Source organism: Prinia subflava, chromosome 9 (assembly GCF_021018805.1).
Source record: "Prinia subflava isolate CZ2003 ecotype Zambia chromosome 9, Cam_Psub_1.2, whole genome shotgun sequence".
NCBI classification, from domain to species: domain Eukaryota; kingdom Metazoa; phylum Chordata; class Aves; order Passeriformes; family Cisticolidae; genus Prinia; species Prinia subflava.
The window spans coordinates 8,484,623-8,510,000 of NC_086255.1; the positions used below are offsets into that span (position 1 = coordinate 8,484,623).

Below are 25,378 nucleotides of genomic sequence, written 5' to 3' on the forward strand. Positions count from 1 at the left end.
GTGTATTCTCCATCACTGAAACGGCAAAAGAGTGTAAAGAGCTGCTGCTGCTTCTCCTGGCTTCACTGCAGACTCTGAACTGGCTTCCTCCCACCCCCACATATAAAAATGCAGATTCACAGAGGCCAGTGCTGTCATATACAGCAAAACAGAATATTTATGGTAAAACAGGCAGTGATGATGATGGGGATGGAAGAGGCAGACTTGAACAATCAGTAATGTGTAACTCTACACAAACCTGGCACCAATCTTAGAGCTGTTAAGTCCCCAAACCTGCAAGGAAGTGTGACTACATGCCTGAGAACAGGGTTTATTACAGAGTTAGAGACCTTGAAAGTTTTAGGTGATTTTTATTCAGCTTAAAAAAAAAAATCAAGATGCTGCTATAATCCTGTTAAAAAGGGTTTAGAGCTCTCACCAATCCACAAATCTGTCAAGAATTTATGGGCTTAGGCTTGCAAACACTTATTAACATCTGCACTGCTTACCCTTCATGCAAGGAGCTATATAGTACATAGGGTTATAAAGCTGTCCTTGTGCTTTTTAACAGACAAAAAATTCTGCCACTTTTAGCTCAAAAACAGGCTTTCTGAAAAGTAGAGGGAGGAATCAATTTTAAAAACAATCCATGAATTGATCATGAATTCCAATATACTTTTTAAAAAATGAGGAAGGTAGGGGGAAAAAAAAGGTAATATGGGCATGAAATAGAAAACATAAACAAAATACACAACTGTAGAGCACAGAATAATTCATTTAACCCCACTTTAGACTTTCAAAAATATAATGCTTTGGGTTTTGCCAGTCCTTCTCTGAAGCTAGGATAAGTCATTCTTCCACTTTCCACTACACTCTCACACAGATAAGCACAAGACACTAATTATTTATCTCTTTTGGTGGAAAGGAGAGAAGCCATACTGGGCGGATTTTTCATTTTGTTTTCAAAAAATGAAATACAAAATGACCAGCAAGCCAAACAGCATTTCCAGATGCTGGTAAAAGTGAAGGGAAGAGTTTTTGCACAGAGCTCTACTGTTATCCTCAAATTCTAACCCCAGCCAGGAAGCCTCTTCCAAGTGGAGGGCTGGGAATTACCCCCCAGGAGTTTTGGTATTGCCAAGAGAAGTGCCTGGCTGGGGTCCTGAAGCTTTCCACGCAGTGCTTGTGTGCAATGTGTGGTCGTAGCTCAGCAGAAATGTCACACAGACATTTCCACAAGCTCTACTATTAAAAAAGTTTGCACCTGCATAGGAACCTACATAGTTATCCCGTGCAGACCAGCCCGGGTACAGCTGCATGTGAAGCTGTCGCTCCTTTCTTGCTAGTTCATAGTATTTCGCTTGCTCTTCTCTGGATAACGCGTGCCACTGGGGTGGAGAAAAGACAAAAAAAGACAAAATAAAAAGCACCAGCGGTTGGAATTTTTTAAGCACGTTAACAGCAAAGTGTGTTATTTATACACATAAATACAGTTAGAATCGATTTTCATAAAAACAGATGATCTGGCATGCTGACATTCGTATTTTATTTACAAGTCCAGATTATAACTGCAGTTAAATCAACCGAACCATAACTAATCATTTACATGCACTCAACCCCTTTCTCTCCTGTTGAGAGAGGAGAATTAAGAAATCTAAACAAAAACAGACAGCAGGGGAGATGGTCCAGAAGCTGAACCACTTGTCCTGAGCCAGAACTCAGTTACAGCTTTGGAGGTGGTCTTTCCCACCAGCACTTCCTCCCCTCTTCTAGCTCTCACAGGTGCTGATACTGGTACTGTACTCAAAGGTTTTTCATTTCCCATTTTATTTTCTGCCCAGCTTAGGCCAAAATAAAAATCTAAGATTTTTTTATCAATCGGTCATGGAAATGATAGTGAAATACCACTGCTATTAATTAACTCCTCCTCTTCCCCATGAATGACCCCAGCGGCAAGAAGTGCCTGCAAAAACTAAAAAAAAAAAGCCAAGGCCTTTGGTTTAGCAATTTCCCTATCCACTTTCACAATAGCAGAAAACCACAGGGATTCAGAAGGTGTGAATCCTACCAAGCTTCAGGCTCTGCTTGTGCCTGTCCCTTGTTACCTACCCTTCGACCGAGGATTTGGTTGATGGCTGCGCTCTCTTTCAACGTGCATTCTGCTACAACTTTTGCTCTCATTTCCTTCATATACAACATAAATGCATTAAGAGGTTTCTTTATGTGTGGCTTCTTTTTCTCTTCTTCTTTTTTGGAGTCCTGATGTTTTCTGAAGAGTGAAGATACAACAGACAGAGACCTCACAGTGAGAACTCCTTGTGAGTTTATTTAAGTAATCCCCTAAATCTCTCTAGCATTAATCCTCAGCAATCTCCAGGAAGAGGACCAGAAGGTTCTCTAGAGCCTTCACCCTGGCTGCTGCAGGGGAACAGTCTTAAGAGCATTACAAGAAAACTCACCTCATGTTTATGCAACATCACCAAGTACCCTCTGAGCCCCTACAAGAACCTTGGAAGGACATGGGCTCCAGAAAAATGGGCTCACAGGCAGAGCTTGAGCATGACAGCAGGGGAAATAATTACACCCCATTTTCAATGGGCTCTGGTCAGCTCAAACCTAAACCTGATACCAGCAAGTATCAAGCAAGTATCTGCAACTTTGAAGAAGCCATTTATGCATAGATTTTTTTATCTCCTGTGGTGCATCTATTATCTCAAGGCTTCAAACTAGGCACTGAGTAATAGAGAAACTGGTCAAGAAACTTGAATCTCAATCAAGAAAATTCCACTTCCTCGTTGAAACAGGTGACATTAGTAACTGCTTGCCTATGTCCCAGAATGACTCAAAGACTGCTATCATCATCTTGACACATTTTGGCAGCTAAACCACGTTCAAATCAATTATAACAGAAAAGGAAAAAAAAATCGAAAAAATATTTCCCACCAAAACCATCACAAACCCAAGCCTCTTTACAAGCCTCACATGCACAGGGGAAGCTTTGGGCACCCCAAAGAGAAGACAGGGGAAGCAAGGACTTACGAGCTGTGGAGTGAGCCGACGTCGCTCTGGGAAGATTCCTGTTTGACTGTTGGTGTGACTATGGCCGGATGAGGAATTCCAGTTGTGTGTAAACTATGGTGTGGCGGGACCATGTGGGGAGGAAACCTAGAGGAGAGAAAGCTGTGTAAATCGTCAGAATAAAAATGAATGAATGGGGAGGGATGTGTACACACATTAAAAAAAAACAAAAAACCACAAAAAAACCCCAACTGGCATATAACAAGCACATGACAGCTAGACAAAGCATATGAAAGCTGGCAGCATTAATTAGCAATAAATTAAACATAATGACTCTTCTAATGTCATTAAAGCCAATCTTCCCCTTCATTATCATTACTGACACGAGACATCATGATTTTTAACATCTTTAACAAAAGGCGAATTCAACTGGATGAACTTGTATGAAGGTGGAATTTCAGCTACCTGGAACAAAATCCACCAGTCCATTTCTTTGCTAAGAAATTATGTGTGGCAGCCAAGGAATCAATTTTTATAGTTTTGAATCATGTTGTGAATTTAGGATGACATCTTTTATTCTATATTGACAGCAAAATAAAATATTAATGCCAACACATTCTAGATGTATTTTTGATAATACTTATAGACGCCTCATTAGCTACATTTTGTTGATGGAGCAAAAGAAAATATTTATTTGTGTCTAATAAATCTCTGAGCCGCATTGCTTTAACAAAAGGTGGAAGACTGTGGAATTTTTGATCCATTAAAGTAACCTAGAAAGGCTTTAACAGTCTAGCCTTTCTAAAGAGAAAAAAATGTTGCCAGCTTTATGGTTTATGGTCATATACATGGACAGATCCCGGTCCTGCAAGTGGATTCAGAGGGATATGCAACCCTTCTGAAGGAATCCAATTGCTTGGTCGGGATCACAGCACACACATGGCACAATCATTCAGACTTATTACATTTTAACAGAAATGAATGAACTTCTCAAAAGCAGGACTGACTTATATCATTGTTTCTCAACAGTCTCAGAAAGGTTTTGCAGTGAATAAGGAAAGCACAGCATGACCGACTGCCTTCCCCTTACAAACCTCCCACTGTAGTCAACAGGTTTCCAGGGAATGGGTTCTGGCCTAAAATTATATTTCAGAAATGACTTTCCTTAAAATGCCAAAATTAAAGTGATCTGGCAAGGGCTTTTCTCACTGCAAATCCCCACTCTCATCCCAGATTTTGAACAATCTGATCCAAGTAAAATAACCCAAGATTATGGAACACTCAATGGGATAAATAATTATTTCTTTTATCATCAATATAAAATGATTTTTTTCTATCCAACAGGATTTAAAATGAGGTGATACACCATGGATATCACCGTGTATAAGCATCAGAAATATAGTGGGGTTATCTTTTTCTTCCCCCCTTTATAAATTCCAATACTGAGTTTAACAATCCCATCCCCTGTGACTGCCTAGACGTTCTCTACATTCACAAGATGACACAGAAGTACTTTCATGAACTAGAGCACTGTCCACTACAAAGCTCTGAGGATCTTTTGTCTATCAGCTGGTAGTACTCAGGGTGATTAGACAGAACTATTTTGTCTTTGAAGGCAGTGGTGGGAAGAGCAAGGACTGACAGGGAGAATGTGAAATTGTTCCAGTTGTAGAGAATTGCAGTTCTTTACGAACAAAGGCATGGAGAGAAGGGAGGCAGGAAGGTGGGATGGCAAGGGAAGAGGAGAATGGGCAGCAAAATGGTCATTCCTACTTCTGCTAAAGACTCACGGACACAAATCTCCAAGTGGGTTGTCCAAGTGCCTTCCCACTCTCTGACAAAAGTAGCTGGGAGAGAAGCACACATTTGAGGATATGCTTTGGTTCATGGTAGGTCAGAACAGAAGACAATGTCGAGGCTGCAAAGGAGACTGTTGTCCCAGTTCTGCCACAGATCTGCTCACCATCAGCAAGACACAAACTGGGCCTCTGTATTATTTTTTTCTGTTCTTTCTCTACTTCCATGTGTATTTATTTTGATTGGACATATCTAAAATTTGTTCACACAGCGCCTGGGACCTTCAGACACAGCACAATGCAAATAAAAATTGGCAGTATGAGTTGGATGTTTTTTAAAAAAATAGCTAAGAAACATGAACAAAAATAAAACCGGTGGCAAAAAACTGACCTTGCTGAAAGCAGTCTAAGCATAGTGATAAAAGGTTGAGACACATCCTATCAAGCGACTGTCCTAGATAAGACCCAGTGTTTCAGAGAGGACTATGCTGCTGGGGCTGGCTAGGCCAGAGACAAGGGGACAATGAAGGATAAAGATGGAGATGAAAAGCCTCCCTTCACAGAGCAGGCAGGAAGAGCTGTGCTGGTCTGACATGAGGGCTCAGTGTGAAGTGCAGTGGGCATGTACCAGCAGGGAGAAAATCTGAGTGCAGAGCACAACACGCACACGTTGTGTGAAAGCCTGAAGGATGGCAAAGCCTCCACTGACTTCAGCTGGGATATTTTACTCACTGGGCTCTAAACTCCACAGACAGCAGCCTTCCTCACCAGGCAGCTGCAGCTCAGTTATTTTCAGGGTTGCAGTTCCCATGAGGAAGTGCTGTGTTCATTACCAATGACCATTCACTTTTGCATACTGAATCTGTCCAATTCACAAGGCTGCCTGTTGGACTTACACACCCCTTCCTATGTTTAGGGCTATAAAAACATGCTCCAGAGCCCAAAGTTGCTCTCACAATCCCATGGACTTCTGTGGGCGAGATGAGGGTGCAGCCCAAAGTCTGAGTGCCTGCTCATTTCCATGCAGACAGCCACTCACATGGCAATATGAGTAGGGGAAGAGTGTTAATTTTTAACTTCCTGGCTACACTCCAATTTCAGTAATTACATTCAGCAAAAGTGAATTTCCCCTGAAATTTCAATTACAGAAGGTATTTTCCATTGCCACCACTTAACTGCTGTGCAGTGTTTGTCTGGTGTAATTCTGCTAAATTATTTCCTGATTTCCTCTCACAGCAGTTGTTTTTTCATAGTGGGTCCACTGTTTGCCCATCACTCAGTTAGCCCTGTCTCATTTTACCTTAAAGGCATATTACAGAGGGGTAATGAAGGATCAAGAGACTTTTGCAGGCATGCTACAAGCACACAACGTGAGTGTGGCAAGGCTACGAGCAACAAGAAAGAGTTGTAAATGGTTAAAACAACCCAAAGACACTACCTTAATAGATTAAACCACTTATGAAAAATCACTATTAGTCACCCATTAACCTTTTATAAACTATTCATAAGCGCACTCTAACTAATGAACAGTAATTACTAAGCTTAGGGAACTAAAGGTTGGGAAGCACTATAGGCTCCACAGATCTGTACCATGACTCAGGCAAAGATGGGAACCACCACTGAAGACTCTGGAAAACTGGATGGAGGGGTGAGGTTTGAGATCTGTGCTGACTTCACTGCTGGGGCAAAGGCAAGGATTGCAGCAGGGGCTCATAGCAGGGCCCTGCAGGGCTGCTGCCCAGGGCCAGCAATGAGCAGCAGGGCTGGAGGCCAGCGTGGGCACTGCCAGGAACCTCCTGAGCACGCCGGACACCTGGACAAGGGCTGTGCCACTGCTGTGCCCAGGCTGACACAGGAAAACACACACAAAACCATGTACAGGAGCACAGCCTGCCCAGAGGGTGTTCCCATTTATGGGAAACCACAGGAGAAGTTTCTGGGCTGAAACAAAGGGTGAACACCTCAAATCTATTCATTCCCCTGCACGTGTGCCTGAGCATGTGCGCACGCACGGGCTTCTGTCAGAGACAAAAAGAAAGGCTCCCTGTGTATATGCACACCCCTCACCTTCGCCTAAGACAATCACCAGATTTTTTTTTCTCTCTAGACAAGTATTCCATGAATTGCAATAAACACCCTAAAAATTCTAAGCAGCTCATTATACACCACTGTCTCCTTTTATGGCTCCAAGCCAGAATATAATGATGAGTCTTAACTTGTTAAGGACAACTAATTTTTTGTTCCTGGCTGTCTCAGGGGCTTCTCTCTTACTCACTCTCACTTTACTTCACTGTTGACATGTTTCTGTTAACTGGATGTCATCTGCCTGCCTTGATTTTATGCACAAGCAGTGGGATGCATTTTTCTGTGCAACAATTCTGCTTTGAGTTGCATTAGATTTGTCATTATTCTCTCATTTTCCCCTTGCACTTGTAACATTTCATCTATTCCTGCCTTATTTTTTGAGCCACGGTGCACCCACATTATGGTTTATACATGATCTTGCTCCCTTTGAAGCCGGCAGATTTCAGAGCCAGCCCTCGTCAGGAGAAGTGCCTGCTACCAATTTAGCAGGCTGAGGGCCCCGAGCTCCAACAACTCAATCTAAAGGGGGTCACAGGGTGGCACAAGCGAGTGTCAGCAAGTGCTGTTTAATTGCCAATCTAGGCTTCTCCATGGTGTTTAAAGTATAATGACCCATCACTTAATTCTGAGAAGTCCTGGCCCTGCTGCTGAATGGAATGAATATCAAAGGATGTGCTAGAACAGGGCAAGGAGCCTACATTTCCTATAACTGCCATAAGTATAATAGACCTCTACTTCTGTCGTCCCATTACCACAATAATGTATTTAATTTGCTGTGTACTCTTTTTAACTAGATACCTTTCATAAAGTCTATCTTGGGAATATAGCCCCCCCTGCTTCCACATCTCCCCCCTCCCTCAAATGACTAGCCTCTCTAATAATAATTAAACTAAATCAAGCTCTGCTTTGCCTCACACCATGCCTGCAAGTCTTTCATAGATATTAAAAAAGATTAAATAGGGGGAGGGAACCATTGTTTAAATTTGCAGTTCTCTCCCCAGCCTAGTACTTTTTTTCTGTGCTGGGACTACGTTTTTTTTTTTAAGTTGATTTTCCACTTGTCTATTTGCTGGACCAGCATTTTAATTTAAATTTTTAGGTTTTTGTTTATCTAAAACACACACCACACTGCTTTCCCACCCATTAATTCACAAGCCCTAGGTACAGATTTCCACTCCTCAATGAGGTGTGCTTCCCCCCAGCTCTCACCAGTCTTTTCCTCCTTAGATCATCTATCTAAGATGTTCCAACATTTCTAACATGTGCACCAACGTTCACATATTAAAGTGCAGAGATGGAGAGGAAGGGACAGAGCAGGGAAGAGACGTGGAACCTTGCTATGTAATGCATGCTAATTTAATTATGTGCCATCATCAAAATGGATTAGCTGTTTCAGCCCATCAGGAAAGTCTAAACTTCCACCGATTTAATTAACCAGGCTGAAAATCAGATGAACAGAAAATAAAACTATCATTAGGAGCAATTACTGATTACTTAAACATAGTGCTGCCAACCAGTTTGTAAATAAAACTAGCAGCCCCTGGAAAATTAGATGGAATTAATTGGAGGTAGGGAGGGGGAGAAACATATACTTCTAAAGCTTTTGAGGGTCAGGCAGGCCCTTTTATGTTGACTATCAGTGTTTGGAGCTTTGGGAGGGGAAAACACAGCACAATAACCTTCCTCCCAACTCTGCTGAGGAGCAGTCCTCCTCCCTCCTGAGCCTTCCCTCCCATGCACACAACACTGCTCTGGCTGATGGCCACAGAGAAAGCAAAGGCTATCATGACTTCTCATCATTGCTTTTTCAACATTACATTCTCCCAGCTCTTTCATTTAGTTTGGCTTTTAAAGGTGGCTTCTCACTCCTCCACCTCTTCTTCTAAAACAAATTCTTGAGGACCAATGACAGCATTAGGACACCAGATGCTCCTCACATAGGAAGGCAGCCCTCGCCCTCTCCTCCAACCCACTAAAAAGCTAAGGATGGATGTTTAACTGAAGTGCTTTCAGAAATCTGCTGCCTAGATGAAATGCTCTCCTCCAGAGAGCAGGAGGAGGAGCTACATTTGCTCTTGATTTAGGACCTCAGTATTTGAACTCACCTTGACATGGAAGCATTGACGGTCAGAGCTGTTGGGTAAGGGTGGCGGAAACCCCCTGTCGTGATTGGGTACACTGGCTGACCTTGCCTGGCAAAAAAGAAGGGAAAGGGAGAATGAGAGAAAGGGAAAAAGGGCTAAAAAAAAAAAAAAAAAAAAAAAAAGAACAACAAAAAACTTCTCTGTGCACAGTAAGCTTTATTCTCATTTGATCAGAACAAAAATCTTGGGGATTGTACAGCAAGGATCAAAGGAAAGAAACACAGAACAATTTGAATGCCATAAATCTGATAGGAATGGCTAATTAAATTTTATAACCTCTGCTTATGTCAATAGAGACCCTCTCCCCAAGCTGAAACTAGGTGTTTTGTTGTAATAATTAAAGGCGAAGTCTCGCTTGCTTTAATGGAGCCATCACACTAATTGAGGGCTACACATCCAAAGGAAAACAATAATGAATGTAAATTTATACCAAAATAAAGTACAGTGAATCAAAGGACTTCAGTTGCGCTTTGGGCCTCTTTCGGTATTTAGATCTCGGTGAGAAAACATTAAATTAACAGAGCTTAATTTGTAGCCTTTTGTCAGATTAACAAGTGTTGACAAGAGTTACCGGGGGAGAGTCCCCAAGAAGTATTGTGGGTAACCAATAGACAATCACACCTCATTACAATAATTAAAAAATACAGCAACATGCAAAACAGCATCCTCATGAAAGACACACAACTTTTTCTGATGGAGGTTTGTCTGTGCTGGCTAGCTCGTTTCATCTGTCCTTCAAATACATCATCTGACTGGGCAGGATGCTTTTGGGGTGGGTACTGTGCCAGAAACATGCAGGCCAGAGGAGGATAGATGGGTTGGGAAGTTGATGGTGCAAGTGGCAAGGAGAGGGGAAATGAAAATCTTGGGTTGCTTCTGTGAAGTTGGCCATGCTACTCTCCTAGAGCAAAAGCCAATGTGATGGTGTTGCCCCTCAACAAAAATCACTGGGGGAGCTGTAAGAGCTGTGGGTGGGCAAGCACACCATGGTGTTGACTTGTCCTGAAGCAGTGGGGATGACAGAGCCATCCAGAGACAGAGGTGGCCATTGGCACCTCTCTGGGGAGGCATCACGTGGCATCATTCATGTCAGGGACAGGGATGAGTTTCTTCCCTGCATTCTCATGTCCTTCATGTCACTGACTTTTGGCACTAGCTGAGTGCATTTGTTTTAAGTGTTGAGGCTGTTGCTGTGCAAACTTGAGCTAAGGAGCTCACATGCAGTCTACAATTGTTCAGGGTGTGCTTTGGAAAAGGTAACCATCACAAATGAGGAGGAATTTCAGATTTCAGGGAGCAATGCTTTGGGTTTTTCTTCTGCTCATGATATGATATTCTTCTGGAGAAGCAACCTCCAGGTTCTGGACATGCTTCACCCTTGGGCTGGGAGAACCCATCAAATATCCAAAATAGCTGCATCACCACCCACAAGGAAGGGCAGCCTGCAAAATGGCCAGAAGCTGCAGCTCTCCTGCATCAACTTTTGTGCTTAAGAAAGGCCTCCAAGGCCTCTGATGCCACCACCTCTCCTTGCCCGAGCCCTGGGGATATGTGGTGATCCCCTGCTCTCCTGTGGGGTGTCAACTCCAGGTCCTCATGGAGGGCAAACTTGTGGAGAGGTATTTGAGCACAGCTGGCCAAACAACCTCAAGCAGGAGCAAACTATTTTGAACTTTAGGCAATTCATTTCTGTAAGAAATATGACCATCCCAAAATGAAGGAGGCCTGTTATGTGAGAAAAACAGGGTAACAGTCTTGATTTATAATGCAGAGAACTGTTGTATCCAGCAATACAAATCGATTTTATAAGCATTTAAATCAAATATACTACACAAAAGGCTTAGGCAGTGCTTAAGTGTATTATAAACCTATTGAGAGATGGCAACATAAGAAAAAAAAAAAAAGAAAAGGATTCAATTCCTGTTGGGAGCCTCACACCCAGCGAGGCTCTGCAACTGGGATCTGAAGAGCTGAAAAGAAAACAACACCCCAACCTAACTTTCCATTGCTTTTTCTCTCAGCCAGTTTTAAAGTAAACTAATTCCTTTTTCTTGTTTAAAATTCCATTCCTCAGATGCCAATTGCCAACTGCCCAGCCACATTGCAACTAGGAATGCTGTTCACTGGCTGATGTAAAGCTCTACTGTTTCACAAGAAAAACAAAAGGGTTTTCAACAGAGAAGGCAAATGAAATTTAAAATTGTGAATTTGTAGTGAGGATGGCCCTTGTAAAAAAACAAAAGGGTCTGTGAGAACCACCCTGAGCCCCCAGAAAACCAAATCCGAGAAAAACTCATGTGGTGCAGCGTAAGAGCAATAACAAGAAAAGGACATTTCTGCAGAAGGGTTTAAAAATTCATGCTTCACAAGCTGTCAGCTGGTTGGGATGACATGCAAAGCTGTGTCCAACTGCTCATGTTTGTTTAAGACCACATGACCTGGCATAAGTTTTAATTAATCTTCATGAGGTGGGTAAATTCTTAAGACTCAGTGAAGTGGCAGCTGGCAAACAAACTCATCCCAATGCATACACACGTGCATGCACACACACACACATATATTTTTACATAAATTTTACACATCAGAAAAAGAAAAAAAGAAATTAAAAAAATGGAACTCCTTACTGTGGTACTAACCATCCTAGCGGATGGGGGATTTGTCCTACAGTGCCTGGTGATAATGGATAATAAGGAGATATATCTGGAGGATGTGGAGGCCTTGGAATTCCTATAGAAGAAGAACATAAAGCAGCATCAGTATTGAGATGTGGAAATAAATAAAATATCAAGAAAAAACACGTTTCAAAATTCCTGTTGATTTACTTTTATTACAGTATTTGTGCCTTCACTTAGGGTTTTCAAAGGCTTTTTCACATTCTTATTTTTAAACAAGAAAAAATGATCTTATTCACTCCCTCAATCACCTCTCGAGTCAGAGATAATTATTTCTATTATTTAGAATTTAGTAGTCTTAGACACAATTTTGGTGTGATGCTGTACTAGATACTCTCTTAGATGTTCAACAGAAAGATGGACCCTGTCACAACCTCATGGTTACTTTAGTCTCAAAGTCAGTCAAAAGACCACAGGCCCTACCTATGTGTTGACTGGGTACTCAATAACATGGCATTATTCCAAAGAAATCTCCAGAACAAGTTTAAAAGACATCAAAATTGCAAATGACATTTGCTTTTGAGCACACCTGAGAAACTTTTTCTGAAACCATGAGTGGAAGTGAGAGCCCCTGGAAATGCTTGGTAAAAGCAGGGACAGATGTTGAAGGTGTGCAGGGGAGGACAGAGAGCCCATCCATCCTCTCTGGAGGAGGTGCAGCTCCTACTCAGAAAGCAGAAACCAGCTCCAGACACGAGCCTTAAATATTAACGCTCCTTACCTTAAGAGAAAAAAGGAATTACTCAGAGGAGTAAGGGTTACAAAGCTGGGTCTTTCAATTAACAAGTCAGGGCACAATTACACAGCAGAAGCAATATTAAAACAGAGAGCATTAGAAAGAAGGGGTACTGTATTCAGGGCTAAAACCTATTTTTTTAAGTCACTTGGGAAGCTTTTAATCTCTAAATTAAATCTCCTTGTGTGACATTTTCACGCAGACATTGCTTTTGCTCCATTACAAAACCCAAACAGATTAACTGGGCTTTAACCATCCAGTGAGCTATTTGCACACTTGAAAGAATGTTCACAGAAGAAAAGTAAACAGTCTACAGACGTTAATCATATGTTTTACGATAACCATTTAAAAGCTATTCCCTGTACTACCATTATTTAAATGAGAGGTTGACTATGCCATTCACTTGCAATACCCAGGGATGGCAGAGATGGATTCCTTTCAAGCCATATGAAGTCAGCATTAAGCACAATTAAAAGGGGGGCCCAGTTCAAGCATAGTGAGTGAAAACCAGCTAATGCACAGCCTCATTCAAGGGCTGGAGTTCACATAAATTATCTGCATAAGTTAGGGATGACACAGAGTGATTCCTCTGACACGAATTCTGTTTCTGATGAACTTCCCAATTAACTGAATGGGGTTTGGATTAACAAAACCAAAACCACTGTCACTAGGAACTGCAGCCAGATTGACCCTGCTTGACTTCTTTGGGACCTCAGATTAAAAAGGGACTCTTAAAAAGTTAAAATAACATGTAAATTCTACTCTGTAACACCAATAAATCTAGTCAGGGTTTTACATGGTGCTCTATATTCAAGCAGAGTGCCCTTCAGGCTGAACTTAGAGTTGGGTAGACTTACACTGGGGAAAAGAGTTGCAAGTGTAAAGCTGGAGCTAAGTAGTTACAGTGGATGAAAATTCAACATTATAGAAGAAAAATGGCTGAACTCCTGACACAGAAACAATGGGATTTGGGGAATTAAAAGAGATTCATTTTGAAACCAGTCATGACCCACCACCTTTAAAATTCCAGCTGCAATTTTCTAAGTGCAGATCACAGAATGTACATGTTTAATTCTCTGGGTCGTGCATGCAAACCAAGCACTGCTGGATCGAACTACCAGGTGGGGTATCACGCTTGCAAAGAAACACACCTGCAAGCGACCCCACACATGCAACTCTGGTGTCACCCTGCAGAAGCTCTATGAAAATTCACCCAGTAGGTTTCCTTCTGGAGACTAATTGGCTTAAAAAGAAAGTATTTTGTCTGGGTTTGACATTTTACATGCCCCCTTTGGTGCTCCAGCACGGGGAATCCATTCTCCCGCACTCCTCTCCCCTAATGCGCAAAAAGGAAAGATCCACCCACTCCCTCTCAAAAGAAAGCCCAAAATACTTCCCCCACCTACCTGTTTTGGGATCTACGTCAGCTGGTAAGTGTGGAGGAGGGTTTCCTGGTGTGAAGTGCTCATTGCTGTATGTGATAAGCGGCGTAAGAGGGTGTACATGGTGTGGGTGCTGCACAACTGGCACTTTGTTAGACTGTCAAGAGAAAAAGGTTAATGCTGTTAGAGCAGTGCTGGGTATCCCCCCCACTACAGCATGAGGTACGACGTACAAAAATCTGAGTAGCCAGGATTTCAACACGATCCTCAGACTTTTCCAGATCCCTTCTTGGCGTCACCCTTGCAGTTTTCCCACCCTCTTGCTTAAAACCTCCTCACACACTTTCCTTGCTGTTGAGGTTCTTTAATCTTTTTGACCTGTCATGCTCCTGTATGGAGCAACAGCAATTCTTTAAAATTTTTCCTTTTTATTTTATAATCTTGTGCTTCACCTCCAAGATGCAGGCAGACTCCTCAGTGAGGGGCTGAGAGAGTCCCCCATTTAATTAGCAAGAGACCCAAATGCTCACTGACCTGTAGGTCTTTTCCTCTCCCCTTCCTGTCCTCACTCTCAGTTCTGCATTTTACTGCTCATTGCAAATACTCCAGATAAAAAGCCTTTGTAGTGCTGGAGTATTCCCTTCATCAGCAAGCATTAAGCTGACAAGCGATCACCTGCATATTTTATATATATATATTTTAGAAGAGCTGATTAATTATCAATTCATCAGAGAGCGCTAATAAATGGAAACTGGATACCGATTAATTAGGCTACTAAAATATTCAGCTATATAAATAATGGCAAAACCCCCCAGATAAAGCCATTGAAATTAACATTCTTGTAGGGGAAATAACCACGCAGATATCATGAGGTTTTCCCCATCACATTCCTAGCTCTGGGGGAAAAAAAAAATCTTTTTCTCAACAACAATAAAAAAAAAAATTAAAAAGGAGTGAATGAATGAAAGAAAAAGGCAGGCTGAACTGTAACTTACCCTTACAAGATCACAAAGAAAAAATTAAGCTGAAACCAGCTGAACCGCTGGACCATTTACTGAGAGTAATCCAATTGCAAAAAACCCTATTCCCCATAGAGGATTTTCACTAAAATCCTACAACAGGGACATTTAACCAGATTAGGTACCAGCAAAGATAAAGAGGCTGGTATTAGATGATGAATGGATTAGAGTCAGGTTTCATTTTAGAATGTGTCTTCATTTCCTTTTATTACTTTAAGTAAGGAACAACTTGCATTAACATCAAGTAAAAGGAATCACATTAAAATAAAGTAGTGATACCATGGTGGCTGCGATAGCGCCGCTGCTGTTCAGGGTCTGCCAGCACTCTCCTGCTCACCCTCCTGCTCCAGGAGGGCTCCAAGCCCACTGTTCACTCCTCAGCACCCCTAAACACACACACACACCCTCATCATGACACCTGAGACAAGCTATTGCTATTATCTGCTCTGGCTTCCAACACTCCCAGCTTCCCTTAAAAGCATTTAAAAAATAATTTGGTTCTTCTTTGGGAATGAGCTTCTAGACTGTGGGGAAAGAAGAGGGAAGACAAACTGGGAGCAAGGAGGAAAATAAACATCTGTCTTTCCTGAATAAACAAGTCCCTCCACCATGCTTTGGCCAAGTGATGCCCCTTTGGCTCCCCCAGCCCCTGCCACACGTGGCTACTGGGGCTCACTGCTTTGGTAACCCGTAGAAAAAAGTGTGCATCCAAAAGAAGCCAACCAAGTTGCTTCCCACAACTTCTCCCGTGTTCTTCACCATGTTCATCTCTTTCTGCCACCCTTACATGGGAGGATTCCTCTCCACAGGGGATTCCCATGTCAAGTGGCCACCACGCAGGAAAGAACGTGGTCACTATAGCAAACACTATGATTTACAGCGTGTTGTGTTGGCTGGGCAGTGGGTCAGATCTTCTGCCAGCTGAACAGCCAAGGACAACTTTTGGCCACAAGGATCCATGATGGTTTCACATCAAAGGAGATATGAGGATTTGGCCCTCCAAGTTCAAAAAGCTAAAGGAGATACTCTAACCCAAAATCTGCTCTCATTCAAGTGAACCAACCTAAGCAGTCCAAAAGTAACTGAAAGCTTTGGCAAGGGCTTCACCTAACGAATTATATTTCACACCATACAAAGTAGCAAGCATCTACTCAACAACACATGACATTATAAGCCAAATGACTAGTTGATGAGGTTCATGAAAATTATCATTTCCAATAAGTGTTATTTTTTCTGGCCAAGAATTGTGACCCACAAGGTGACCCACAGTGTGGCCCCATTTATGGAAGAAGTTAATACATGCTGTAGCTTTGTGCTCTCCCAGCTCTACCTTCACATCACTGTAGACCTCACCTAGACCATGACCGACATTTAAGACTGTCTTCCACAGAGAGTTTATTTTCACAGAAACTGGAGCCGGTTAGTTTAAAAAACAAGTAGAATAACACTAGAGGGTCAGACTTAAGCTGACAAATAAGAAACAACACATGAGAGGAAAGCTGGACTGACATGGGTCCATCAACAAAGCCAGAGGTACCATAGGGAGTTACATGTAAACTGTGGGAAACCACCACTCACTGCTTTGATACACCAGGACCGCTCCCAATATCTCCACAAAACAGAAAAACTGCTAAATTATGATGTATTTCACTTAACATGTTTTAGAGAAAAATAAAAGGCAAAAGGAAAAACAAATAAAAATCAACAACTAAGAGCTTGAACCTTAAGTCTGCTAATTTTTCCACTGGTAAGTAATTTTTGTTTAGGTGACTTCCATGCACTCAAATGGACCACTCATATAAAAGTGCAAGGGTGGGACACTCTTTTGGCACTCTGGTGATGCTGAGGCCAGAGGTGGGGGGAGAATGTACCAGGGGAAAGGGAGAAACTGTCATATACGTGCTCAAAAATAGGCTCTCTGGGACAGAGGAGAGTGATCCATTCCCAGCGGGTCAGTCTGCATCTGTACCACTACCCAGAGACAGGTTTCCATTCTGTTTTGCACTGTTTAGCACACACTGAGGAAAGGGAACACAACTCCCCTCAGAACAGCACACACAATTTGCAAGCCAAGCTAAACATGCATAATATGCTAAACAAGCTGCTCTTTAAAAGTACCATTCCTGAAGTTAACTAAGCTTCCCTGGAAAAGAGAAAAATAAAGGACTATCTGGGAAAGAGCAGGATTAATCCTGCAGATGCATCTTCCTTTGAAGCCAATGGGAGCCCTGCCTGAGTAACAAGTGTGGTCCTAACCCCATCCACTGGCAATGAAAGGTAAACCACAGATGCCATCAATAGGAGACATCTATTAAATGACTTTAGACATCCCCCTGCACAAGGCAATGTTCTCCAATATACATTTGTGAGCACTTTATCATGGGCAGTTTTAAGCTAAGAGCCATTGTGAGATGCAGGGGTTTCTCTGGCAAATTCAAGAGCTCAATTTATGGTTCTGTCAGGCGTGGGAAGGGGAACTGCACTGGCACACACAGATTAGCACCAGGGTATGTGGTAACAGGACAGGAAAAAGGGGAGATTTCCAAAGAGAAATCCCAGCACCTACGAAGTACCAAGTCCTCTGCTGATAAATCACCCCTCTCCACTGAAAGCTGAGGTCTCATATGCTAGGTTAGAGGGCATGGTAAAGAATTGCAAAAAAACATGAGAAGTTTGCTTTTCTTGATAACTGCTGCCTGAAGCAACCAGAGGAAATTGTCCCCATAGGGGCTCTACTACTAAATCTCTCTACATGAATTTGAAATGCTTCTGGGAGTGCTTAAACACAGATCAGTTTAAACAATAATGGAGCTCTAGAACGGAAAAAACTCCCACACCAAAACCACAACAAATTTTGGACTGATAAATGTTTGAGAGGAGTACTGAGATCCATTTAGACTAAGTTGTGATAGGTGCCTTTAGGGAACAAAAAAACCTATCTGAACTTCAGATTTAAAACTGCAGGGGATTGAATGTATAAATTGCTGTGTATTAGTCTTTGTTGCATGGTAAGGACATTTCATTAACAGGATGAAAGATGCTTCTATGCGTATACAGCCCAATTTAATACACCCCACTGATGAATACTCCCCATTTATTGAAGAAGTTAATACATGCTGTATAAATCAATAGTTCCTAAGTCTCTGAAAGCAACATAAGACTTGCACAAGATGAAACGTTGTATTGTTGAGCACACAAAGAGAAATCAACCTCTAAACAGGAAGAGTTTACTACTGCAATTTCTGCTTGCAAATTCATGGCTTGTTTGGCTTCGGTAATAAAAACACAGTATCAACTTCAAGTCAGAAAAAGCCATGCCAGAGACACCAGAGGATGCCCTCACCAGGATAAGGTGGGGTTAGTAAAGGCAGGTCTGCAAAAAAGCCACCCAGGCTGAAAACAAGCCGTCACACCATGGCAGCATCGCAGCAGCCAAAGCCTCCGACTCCTTCCCAGTGCATCCCGAGGGCAGGGCAGGGGGATGCTCCTGCACCAGCCCAGCCTGAAACTCCAGCAGCTGCCAGCACAGCCCCTGTAGCTGCAGCCCCTTCCCTGACCTGGGTGGCCTTTTCAATGTCCTGGGAGGCAGGGAGGTGCTGCAGCCCCCTGGGCACCCCTCAACCACCCGCGACGGGAGCACGGCACGGGAAGGACTGAGCAGGTGCCTGCCCCAGAGCCCCAGAGCCCCAGCCCCTTCCTCCACCAGCAGAGGAATGAGAGCTCTCCATCCTCCTCAAAACCTGTTCATCAAGAGACACTGAAAACAAATGGAGCTAGAGCTCCGCCTGTCTTTTTGCCGTCCTCCTCTTCCCCACTGCTCTCCTTTTCTGCTGAAGAAAGATGGGCCCTGAAAGTGCTTTTATGAGCCTAATACAATAAAACAAAAGCAGCACAGAAGAGGGTTTGTCAGCCTTTTCCCCTCCTCCAGGGTGGATTCAGGTCGACAGTGGTCTTGAATTAGCAGGCCCTCCTGGAGTTGCTCCCTGGGCTTTGCAAGGAGTACTATTCAATTCCACTTCACATTAAAAAATAGGTTTAAAAATTGTTTCTCTGCATTTTCCAGATGATGCTATCTATTGCAGTTATGCTGACTGTAGCCACTGAAATGCTAACAGATTCTTCTGAACTGCTCTGCAGTTCCAAAGATGCTCATGAAAGCACTTTGTTTTTTTCTAAAGGTTGATCTCTCCCTGATTCTGCCTAGGAATGACACCCTTACACCATACTCACCCCCTCACCACCCTGATGCCCCACACAAACCAGGAAATTAAGTTGCAAGTAAAGGCAAATCCCAAAATATTGCTGCAAATATTGAATTTTTTTTCACCACAGCAGTCACCACCCAAAGCAGAGCATCACTGAGCACAGCATCAGCAAGCACCACTGCAGGCCTGGGGATCACCCACGTCAGCAGCCACTCTGGGTGGCACCCCAAACCACACCAAGGAAACTGCAAACCATCTAGGTTAACTGAGAAGCTAAAGCCAACCAGACCCACCAGCTATATGTGGCTACTCATTCCCTTTCCAAGCATAAAAATTCAATGCCAGTGATGGAGCATTTCCTGAAAAAAACTGAAGATTTAATTTTACCCAGCCCTGCTTAGCTACTGGAGTCACAGTTTATTTTTTTAAGGATGCTTTCACACCTGACTAAGCATTCCTGAAAACTACTTCCCCTTGCTCCTTTATGGTTGATGCAGTGGCCTGAACCTCTTCTCAGTTTAATGTAGCTGATTCCTGCCTAAGGTCCTGCCCTAAGCTAACTGCCCATTGTAGCAGGAGACAAGGCCTCCATTGATAATCACAACTCGCCCTGCTAAAAAAAAAGGCTCATTTTCCTCTTTCACACAAATGATGACAGAAGCACTGACAACCATGTGCTGGGACAATACCCTCCCCAGGCAGAGCCTTAAAAAAAGTCCCCAAAACACGCTCAACAACCCCTACTGCCCTATCCTTAATATATAAATTTAAAAAAAAAAATAAAATGAGGACACACACACAAACACACTTTTGCAGCCTTCTGTTTCCTCCCCTTCCCAGGCCACTGAGTGCCTACCTGCTCCTGCAAGAGCTGCTGGCACTCCAGTAAAACCCCGTGGTCTATTAGGAGTCTCTCAGACAAAACAACAAAATCAGCTTCCTGCCTCTAAGTGTCCAGCAATTCATTCATGAAAAGAATCATTTCGGTTTTTTCCCCCCTTTAACTCTGATGAAGTGTCCCCTGAATATTGGAGAGCTAAGCCATCGTGCTTGACATTTTTCCACATCCTTCCTGTCAGGGAGTGAAGGTACTGAGGGGAGGGGGTGGGGAAATGAAGATTTAAGATGTTCAGGAAATTTCCACTTAATTTCGCCAAAAGGCAATTATGTGAAATGATCTGGTGACAATTAGCATACGCCAAATCCTCTAGTGTACAAGGGGAAGGACTGGGGTTTAGCTATCTAATTACTGCCTCTTAGTTCCGATGCAGGAGGATAAAACACACCAGCAGTAAAACATTATTAAGTGTGCTCACACTCTGCTTTCAAAGCTGTTGTGGGCTTTAAGTTTATTGCTATGGTATTTGGAGTGGGCTTTTTGGTTTTGGTTTGGTTTTTTTGGTTTGTTTTGTTTTTTTGAAGTAAAAAAATGAAACTTGGGGTTTTAAATACAAGTTAGGTCCTGCAGTCTTGGACAATGTGGTGTTACTCTAATGTCAGGTCAGACCCAAACAAGCACCTGCTACACAACTGTGTATTTTGAGATCCTTCAGCAGCACTGGAATTACATTTATGACAGTTAAATTTTACCTTACTTTTTTAATCTCTTAAGGTTTCACAAATAAAAAGAAAGCATTCTGCTCACCTGCTCTGCCTGACCTTGGCATATAAATTCACACACCAGTTACATCATCTACAGCCCAGATCTGTGGCCTGCATGCATCCAGGCAAGCCTAACACTGAGTATCAAAACCAGAGATGATTTGACCAACAGGTGGATTCTCCCATACCAAGAGGACAAGGTAGTGCTCAGTCCCTTCAAGTTTCAGGTAATCAAGTGCCCAGATTTATTTCTTCCATTACAAAAGGAGAGGCAGCTTCTTCCCCAATGTGACAAATACTCGGTGCCTTCTTTGCATACTTTAGTTAATTTTAATTATTAGACAAATACCATCTCTAACAAGGAAAAAAAGCAAAAACACTTGGCATGTATTACATTAAAACTGGAAAATACCTTTTTGCTCAGCCATACCAGTGTGCTGGATACAAGGTGTGCTGGATGCACAACCACTAAGTAAAGAGACGGGTGAGACCAAAGCAGGTCTTTGGGAAATGGTCCTGAACAAAAATAGGGTAGGAAGGGGAGAGGCATAGAGCAATAACACAAACACAAAAATTAAGGGAAGATAAAAAGCAGAGAGAAAAGCAAATATAAGCAAAATACTCCTTATAATTGCCCTGACAGACCTTGTTACATGCTTTTGTGTGAATACCTAGTCATGCAATTTGACTTACTGCCCAAGATTCTCTGAAATACCTCATTATAAACAGCTGTAATTCTTGCTTACAAACCACTTATTTCAGCACTAGACAGACATATACTGTAGGAGAAATAGCTCCTAATTTTTATTAGTGTATCTGTGATTTCTGTCTATAGCAAAAATTTGAATGTGAAGCTGTTAAAAAAACTGCAAGAAATGAAAGAAAATTAGCATGTATGCCTATACCTTCTTGTACTTGGCAATTTCAGTAATAACAGCATTATTCAAAAACTACCATGCACACACATGCCTTAAGATATGAAGACAAGTTTTCAATACAGCTTTTTAAAACACAGCATTCACAATGGATTGTGCTAAACACCGATATGCAATATACACAGCAAATATATATTAAATCCCTTAACAAACAGCAAGGCTCTAAAAACTGTTTTCATTTTCTTATATGCTAAAAACATTACATGCCGCACAATTAAGAGATGCAATTATAAAGTCAGTCCAGACCAATTATCTATTGAATAAATTCAAAAAAGTTTCCGCAAAAATGTTGTTAAATGCATATCAGAACTGAAACACCTTGCAAGTATTTCAGGAGAGAAGTAACAGGCGCATTTAGACAGTGCTGTCAGGCCTTTTGCCCCAAGTCCCAGTAAAAAAAATTCCTCCACAAGTAAAATATTTATGAGATCTCACCACCAGTCTTGTAAAACCTGCATATGCAACAACATACAGTGAAAGAAGAAACATCTAAATAACTGTCCTTTTAGATTAATTCATTTTAGATGAATTCTAGAAATGTTATCCCTTGTTTTATATAAGAAAAGGCGAATAAATCAACTAAGCCAACCAGGCAAAGGTACCACAGAGTACTGAAGTGATAGAAATCCTCCTCCTGGACTGAATGACTCTAAGCAAGTCTGGCAGAGTTAGAAAAGGAAACAGCAGAAAACTCAAGACTTCCACAAAACCACCAGTGCAAATGTGATGTACTGCAGAATTCTGCAATAAGTTTCTATCTTCTGTGTACAGCTACGGGTAATACACAAAACTGGCTGAGGGGCAGCTTTACCTTCTGTAATATACAATAACAGGAGAAACAAAGTCTCATGGACTTCTGACAGCAAACACAGAACCACTGTACCAAAACATGTGTTACCTCATATTTATCAGCGTTCAGTCTTATTTTTCATACTTCTTTATCCCTGGGTAAAATAATTCTTATGCAGTATCCCTAAAATTTTCATCTTTCACACTACAGCTGAGCTTTCTGACAAATTCAGAAAATTTAACTGTCAACCCAACACAGGATCAAAAAGCACCCAATAAATAGTACTATGTACTGTTTTTAATAATTAAAACAAAAAATCTCGTTTCGTGTATGACAAGAGTTAAACCATTCCACCTCCAAACCCCCTTAACTGAAATGTATGTGCCCTGCCACAAACCAACTTTTCTTCCTCTAAGAAAAAAAACCCCAAACCCAAACATTTTTACCTTCATGGTTTCAGAGTTTAGGAAATATCGTACTGAACTGAAGAAAGCTTTGAAGTGGCCCCCTCCGCCCCAAAGGAAAAAAAGAGAAGAAAAGCTAGTGATGTCATGGTCACTGTGTGACTGCCTGACTGCAGATGTAACACAGCCCTGCACACGCTTCTCCCTCGCCGCTAACCATTGTTCAGCAGCCAGCAACCGGCCCCCGAAACCTGCTGCACACCGGCCTCGCAAACACCGCCCCGCCAACACACCCCGATCCCACCCTGGATGCACGAGGAAAAAAATTCCCTTTCCCCCCTCCCGCCCCCCTCAGGCAAGCCCCAAACCCGGGCGGAGGGAAGGGCACAGAGGAGGAGTGCCACGACTGTCCCGCTGCACCATTGTGTCGCGACAGAGCGGCTCTGCCGCCCGCTCCTCGCCGCCGCCGTCAAATCCGGCGGCATCGAAAAGTCACGCTTCCCCCCGCTAAAAAAGATGATTACCATCAAATAAATAAATAAAAACAATGTCGCTAACAAAGGTCACAGCTGGAGATGCTTGCTTGATTTCTCACGCTCCCCCCCTCCATCCCATTTTTTTTTTTTTTTGATTCCACGCAGGAAGAAAAGGAAGGAGAGGGAGAGAGGAGGAGAGGGAGAGAAGTCACATCAGAAGTTCAATGGTCAAGATGGAAAGCGCGCACGCAGAAAGTGCTACTCACCCAGCAATTCAAATTGAGATGCCAGCAGCCGAACTGCTGGAAGAGAGAGAACCCAGAGGCAAGCGCTCCTCCTTTACCACTCAAATCTTCCATTCCCACTAAAATTGCATCCCTCGGGTACATAACAGCTTTGTCTTTCCTTCTGTTAACCTCAAAAACTTTTTTCTTTACTGTCTAGATGCCAATTGTGCTGGCTTTGTATTATTTTCCTTGCAGCTTTTCTCTCTCTTTTTCTTTCCCCGCTCCCCCCTTCACTTAAAGTACTGGAAAAGCTGTCTTAAAAGATCAAGATGTCTCCAGTTTTTTGGCCTGGTGTTTTCTGAATGCTCAAAATCCACTGTCATGTTGGCTGTGAGAAGTGTCTTATTTCTAAATTGTCAGCTGCAGTTATCAAAATTTAGAGAAGCCTCCTGTCTTTTCCAATATAGCACTTTACCATCATCCTTCCAGGGAGTGGGGAAAAGACTTTCCCCCCCCACCCCCCCACGCAGGTATGTCTGTTCACAAGAGCTAAAAAGCAGTTACTTTGGAAATCAATGACAATGCTACTCCAAGCCAGGTTGTGCAGGTATTACTGTATGCAGCGAGGAAACGCCGGCCGGCCGTGAGGGAGCATGATCAGTTAAGTGTAGCAAGCAGTCACTTTATCTGCAAGATTGTCAAATCCCTCAAAACAAATTTCTTAGGGGGAGAGCTGTAAGGAAAGTGTATTTTCTTGTCATTGTAACACTGAGGTGACATTTGGCAGACCTTTACCATCAGCTCTGTTCTCTCCCCCTCCTCCCTTTGCCTCTAGTATTTAATATTTCGGTAGAACACTGACCTACTGCAACAGGGATGCAAGAGGAACTTTGAGATAGATAACGTTACGGTGCCCTGGTTACTGTATTTTCCCACGCTGCTCCTAAATGAGAATTAACAGGGGCACCTGAGAGCATTGCTGAACTGAGCAAGGGTAAAGCCTTCTGCCCCACGCATTGCTCCTGCCTACGAGCACTTCAAGATGCCCACTTCCTAAATCTGAGCCGGCTATCGCGGGCATCCGAGTTTGCCAAGAGTCAATCTCTCATCTCCTTTCTATCCTTCTCCCCAAAGTTGTAAAGTAGTTACTCTGCAACAAGAGCAAAAGCCAAAAAGGGTGGTTTAAAAGGAAAACAATTTGGAAAAGGCGGCTGCGTTGCTCCTCTGCTCACTTTCTAGGCAAATTTGTCAACACTGCTGGGTGCTGCACGCACGGGGAGCGATCGCCATGTGGGACGGATGCTGCTGCAGACGAGGCAGCAGAGGAGACCAGTTGCAAGCACCTGTCTTCCCCACGCACATCTGGGTGATCACACCAACGAGTTCTCGCCCCCCTCGCCCCCAAAGAGTGAAACAACAGGACCAAATAAATATAGGGGTAAAATTAAAACTGTTTCAAGGACGGAGACCTTGAGTGCATCCAAGTTTGCCTTTTAAGTGGCCGTTTAATCTGCAGCAGGCACGGGCTAAACAAAATAAAACAAACGACAACGAAACACAAATTGGTACCCAGGCCCCGGGGGAAAAAAAAAAGAAGAAGAGCAGAAGAAGTACAAGAGGGAAAATCTGTGCAGCCTCTGTCTGCCGGAGCCCCGTCCCTGGTCCTCTCCCTGCACTGCTCTGGCCTTCGCGTGTGCAGTGTCAGCCAGCAACCTCTAAGGCCCTTAATACCAAAACAAAACCTCACGATTTCCCTTTACACGGCAATAACAAAAGCAACGAGGCTCCAGTTTGACAAGTAAAAAGCCCCAACAACACGGCAGCTAATTGCCTTCCCTCCCTCTATTCACAGCAGCCACCACACTCCAGCGGCTGCCTTTGTCCCACGTGCGATTCCCGGGGCTGCTG

The 25,378-nt window shown here is 42.8% G+C and overlaps 1 protein-coding gene across 13 annotated transcripts in view; it reads right to left on the reverse strand.

Annotated features, from left to right (window-relative positions):
- TCF7L2 (transcription factor 7 like 2) overlaps positions 1-25,378 on the reverse strand; it is a 172,453-nt gene that overhangs the window by 13,187 nt on the left and 133,888 nt on the right. For 5 of the 13 annotated variants that reach the window (XM_063405294.1, XM_063405293.1, XM_063405300.1 and 2 more), the window contains 6 exons: positions 13,837-13,969; positions 11,647-11,749; positions 8,984-9,070; positions 3,019-3,159; positions 2,089-2,248; positions 1,260-1,367 (listed from right to left, as the gene is read on the reverse strand). In XM_063405294.1, the coding sequence (XP_063261364.1) occupies positions 1,260-1,367; positions 2,089-2,248; positions 3,019-3,159; positions 8,984-9,070; positions 11,647-11,749; positions 13,837-13,969 (732 nt within the window). The remainder of the gene's footprint in view (positions 1-1,259; positions 1,368-2,088; positions 2,249-3,018; positions 3,160-8,983; positions 9,071-11,646; positions 11,750-13,836; positions 13,970-25,378) is intronic. The other 8 variants (XM_063405297.1, XM_063405301.1, XM_063405302.1 and 5 more) reach the window with 3 other exon arrangements.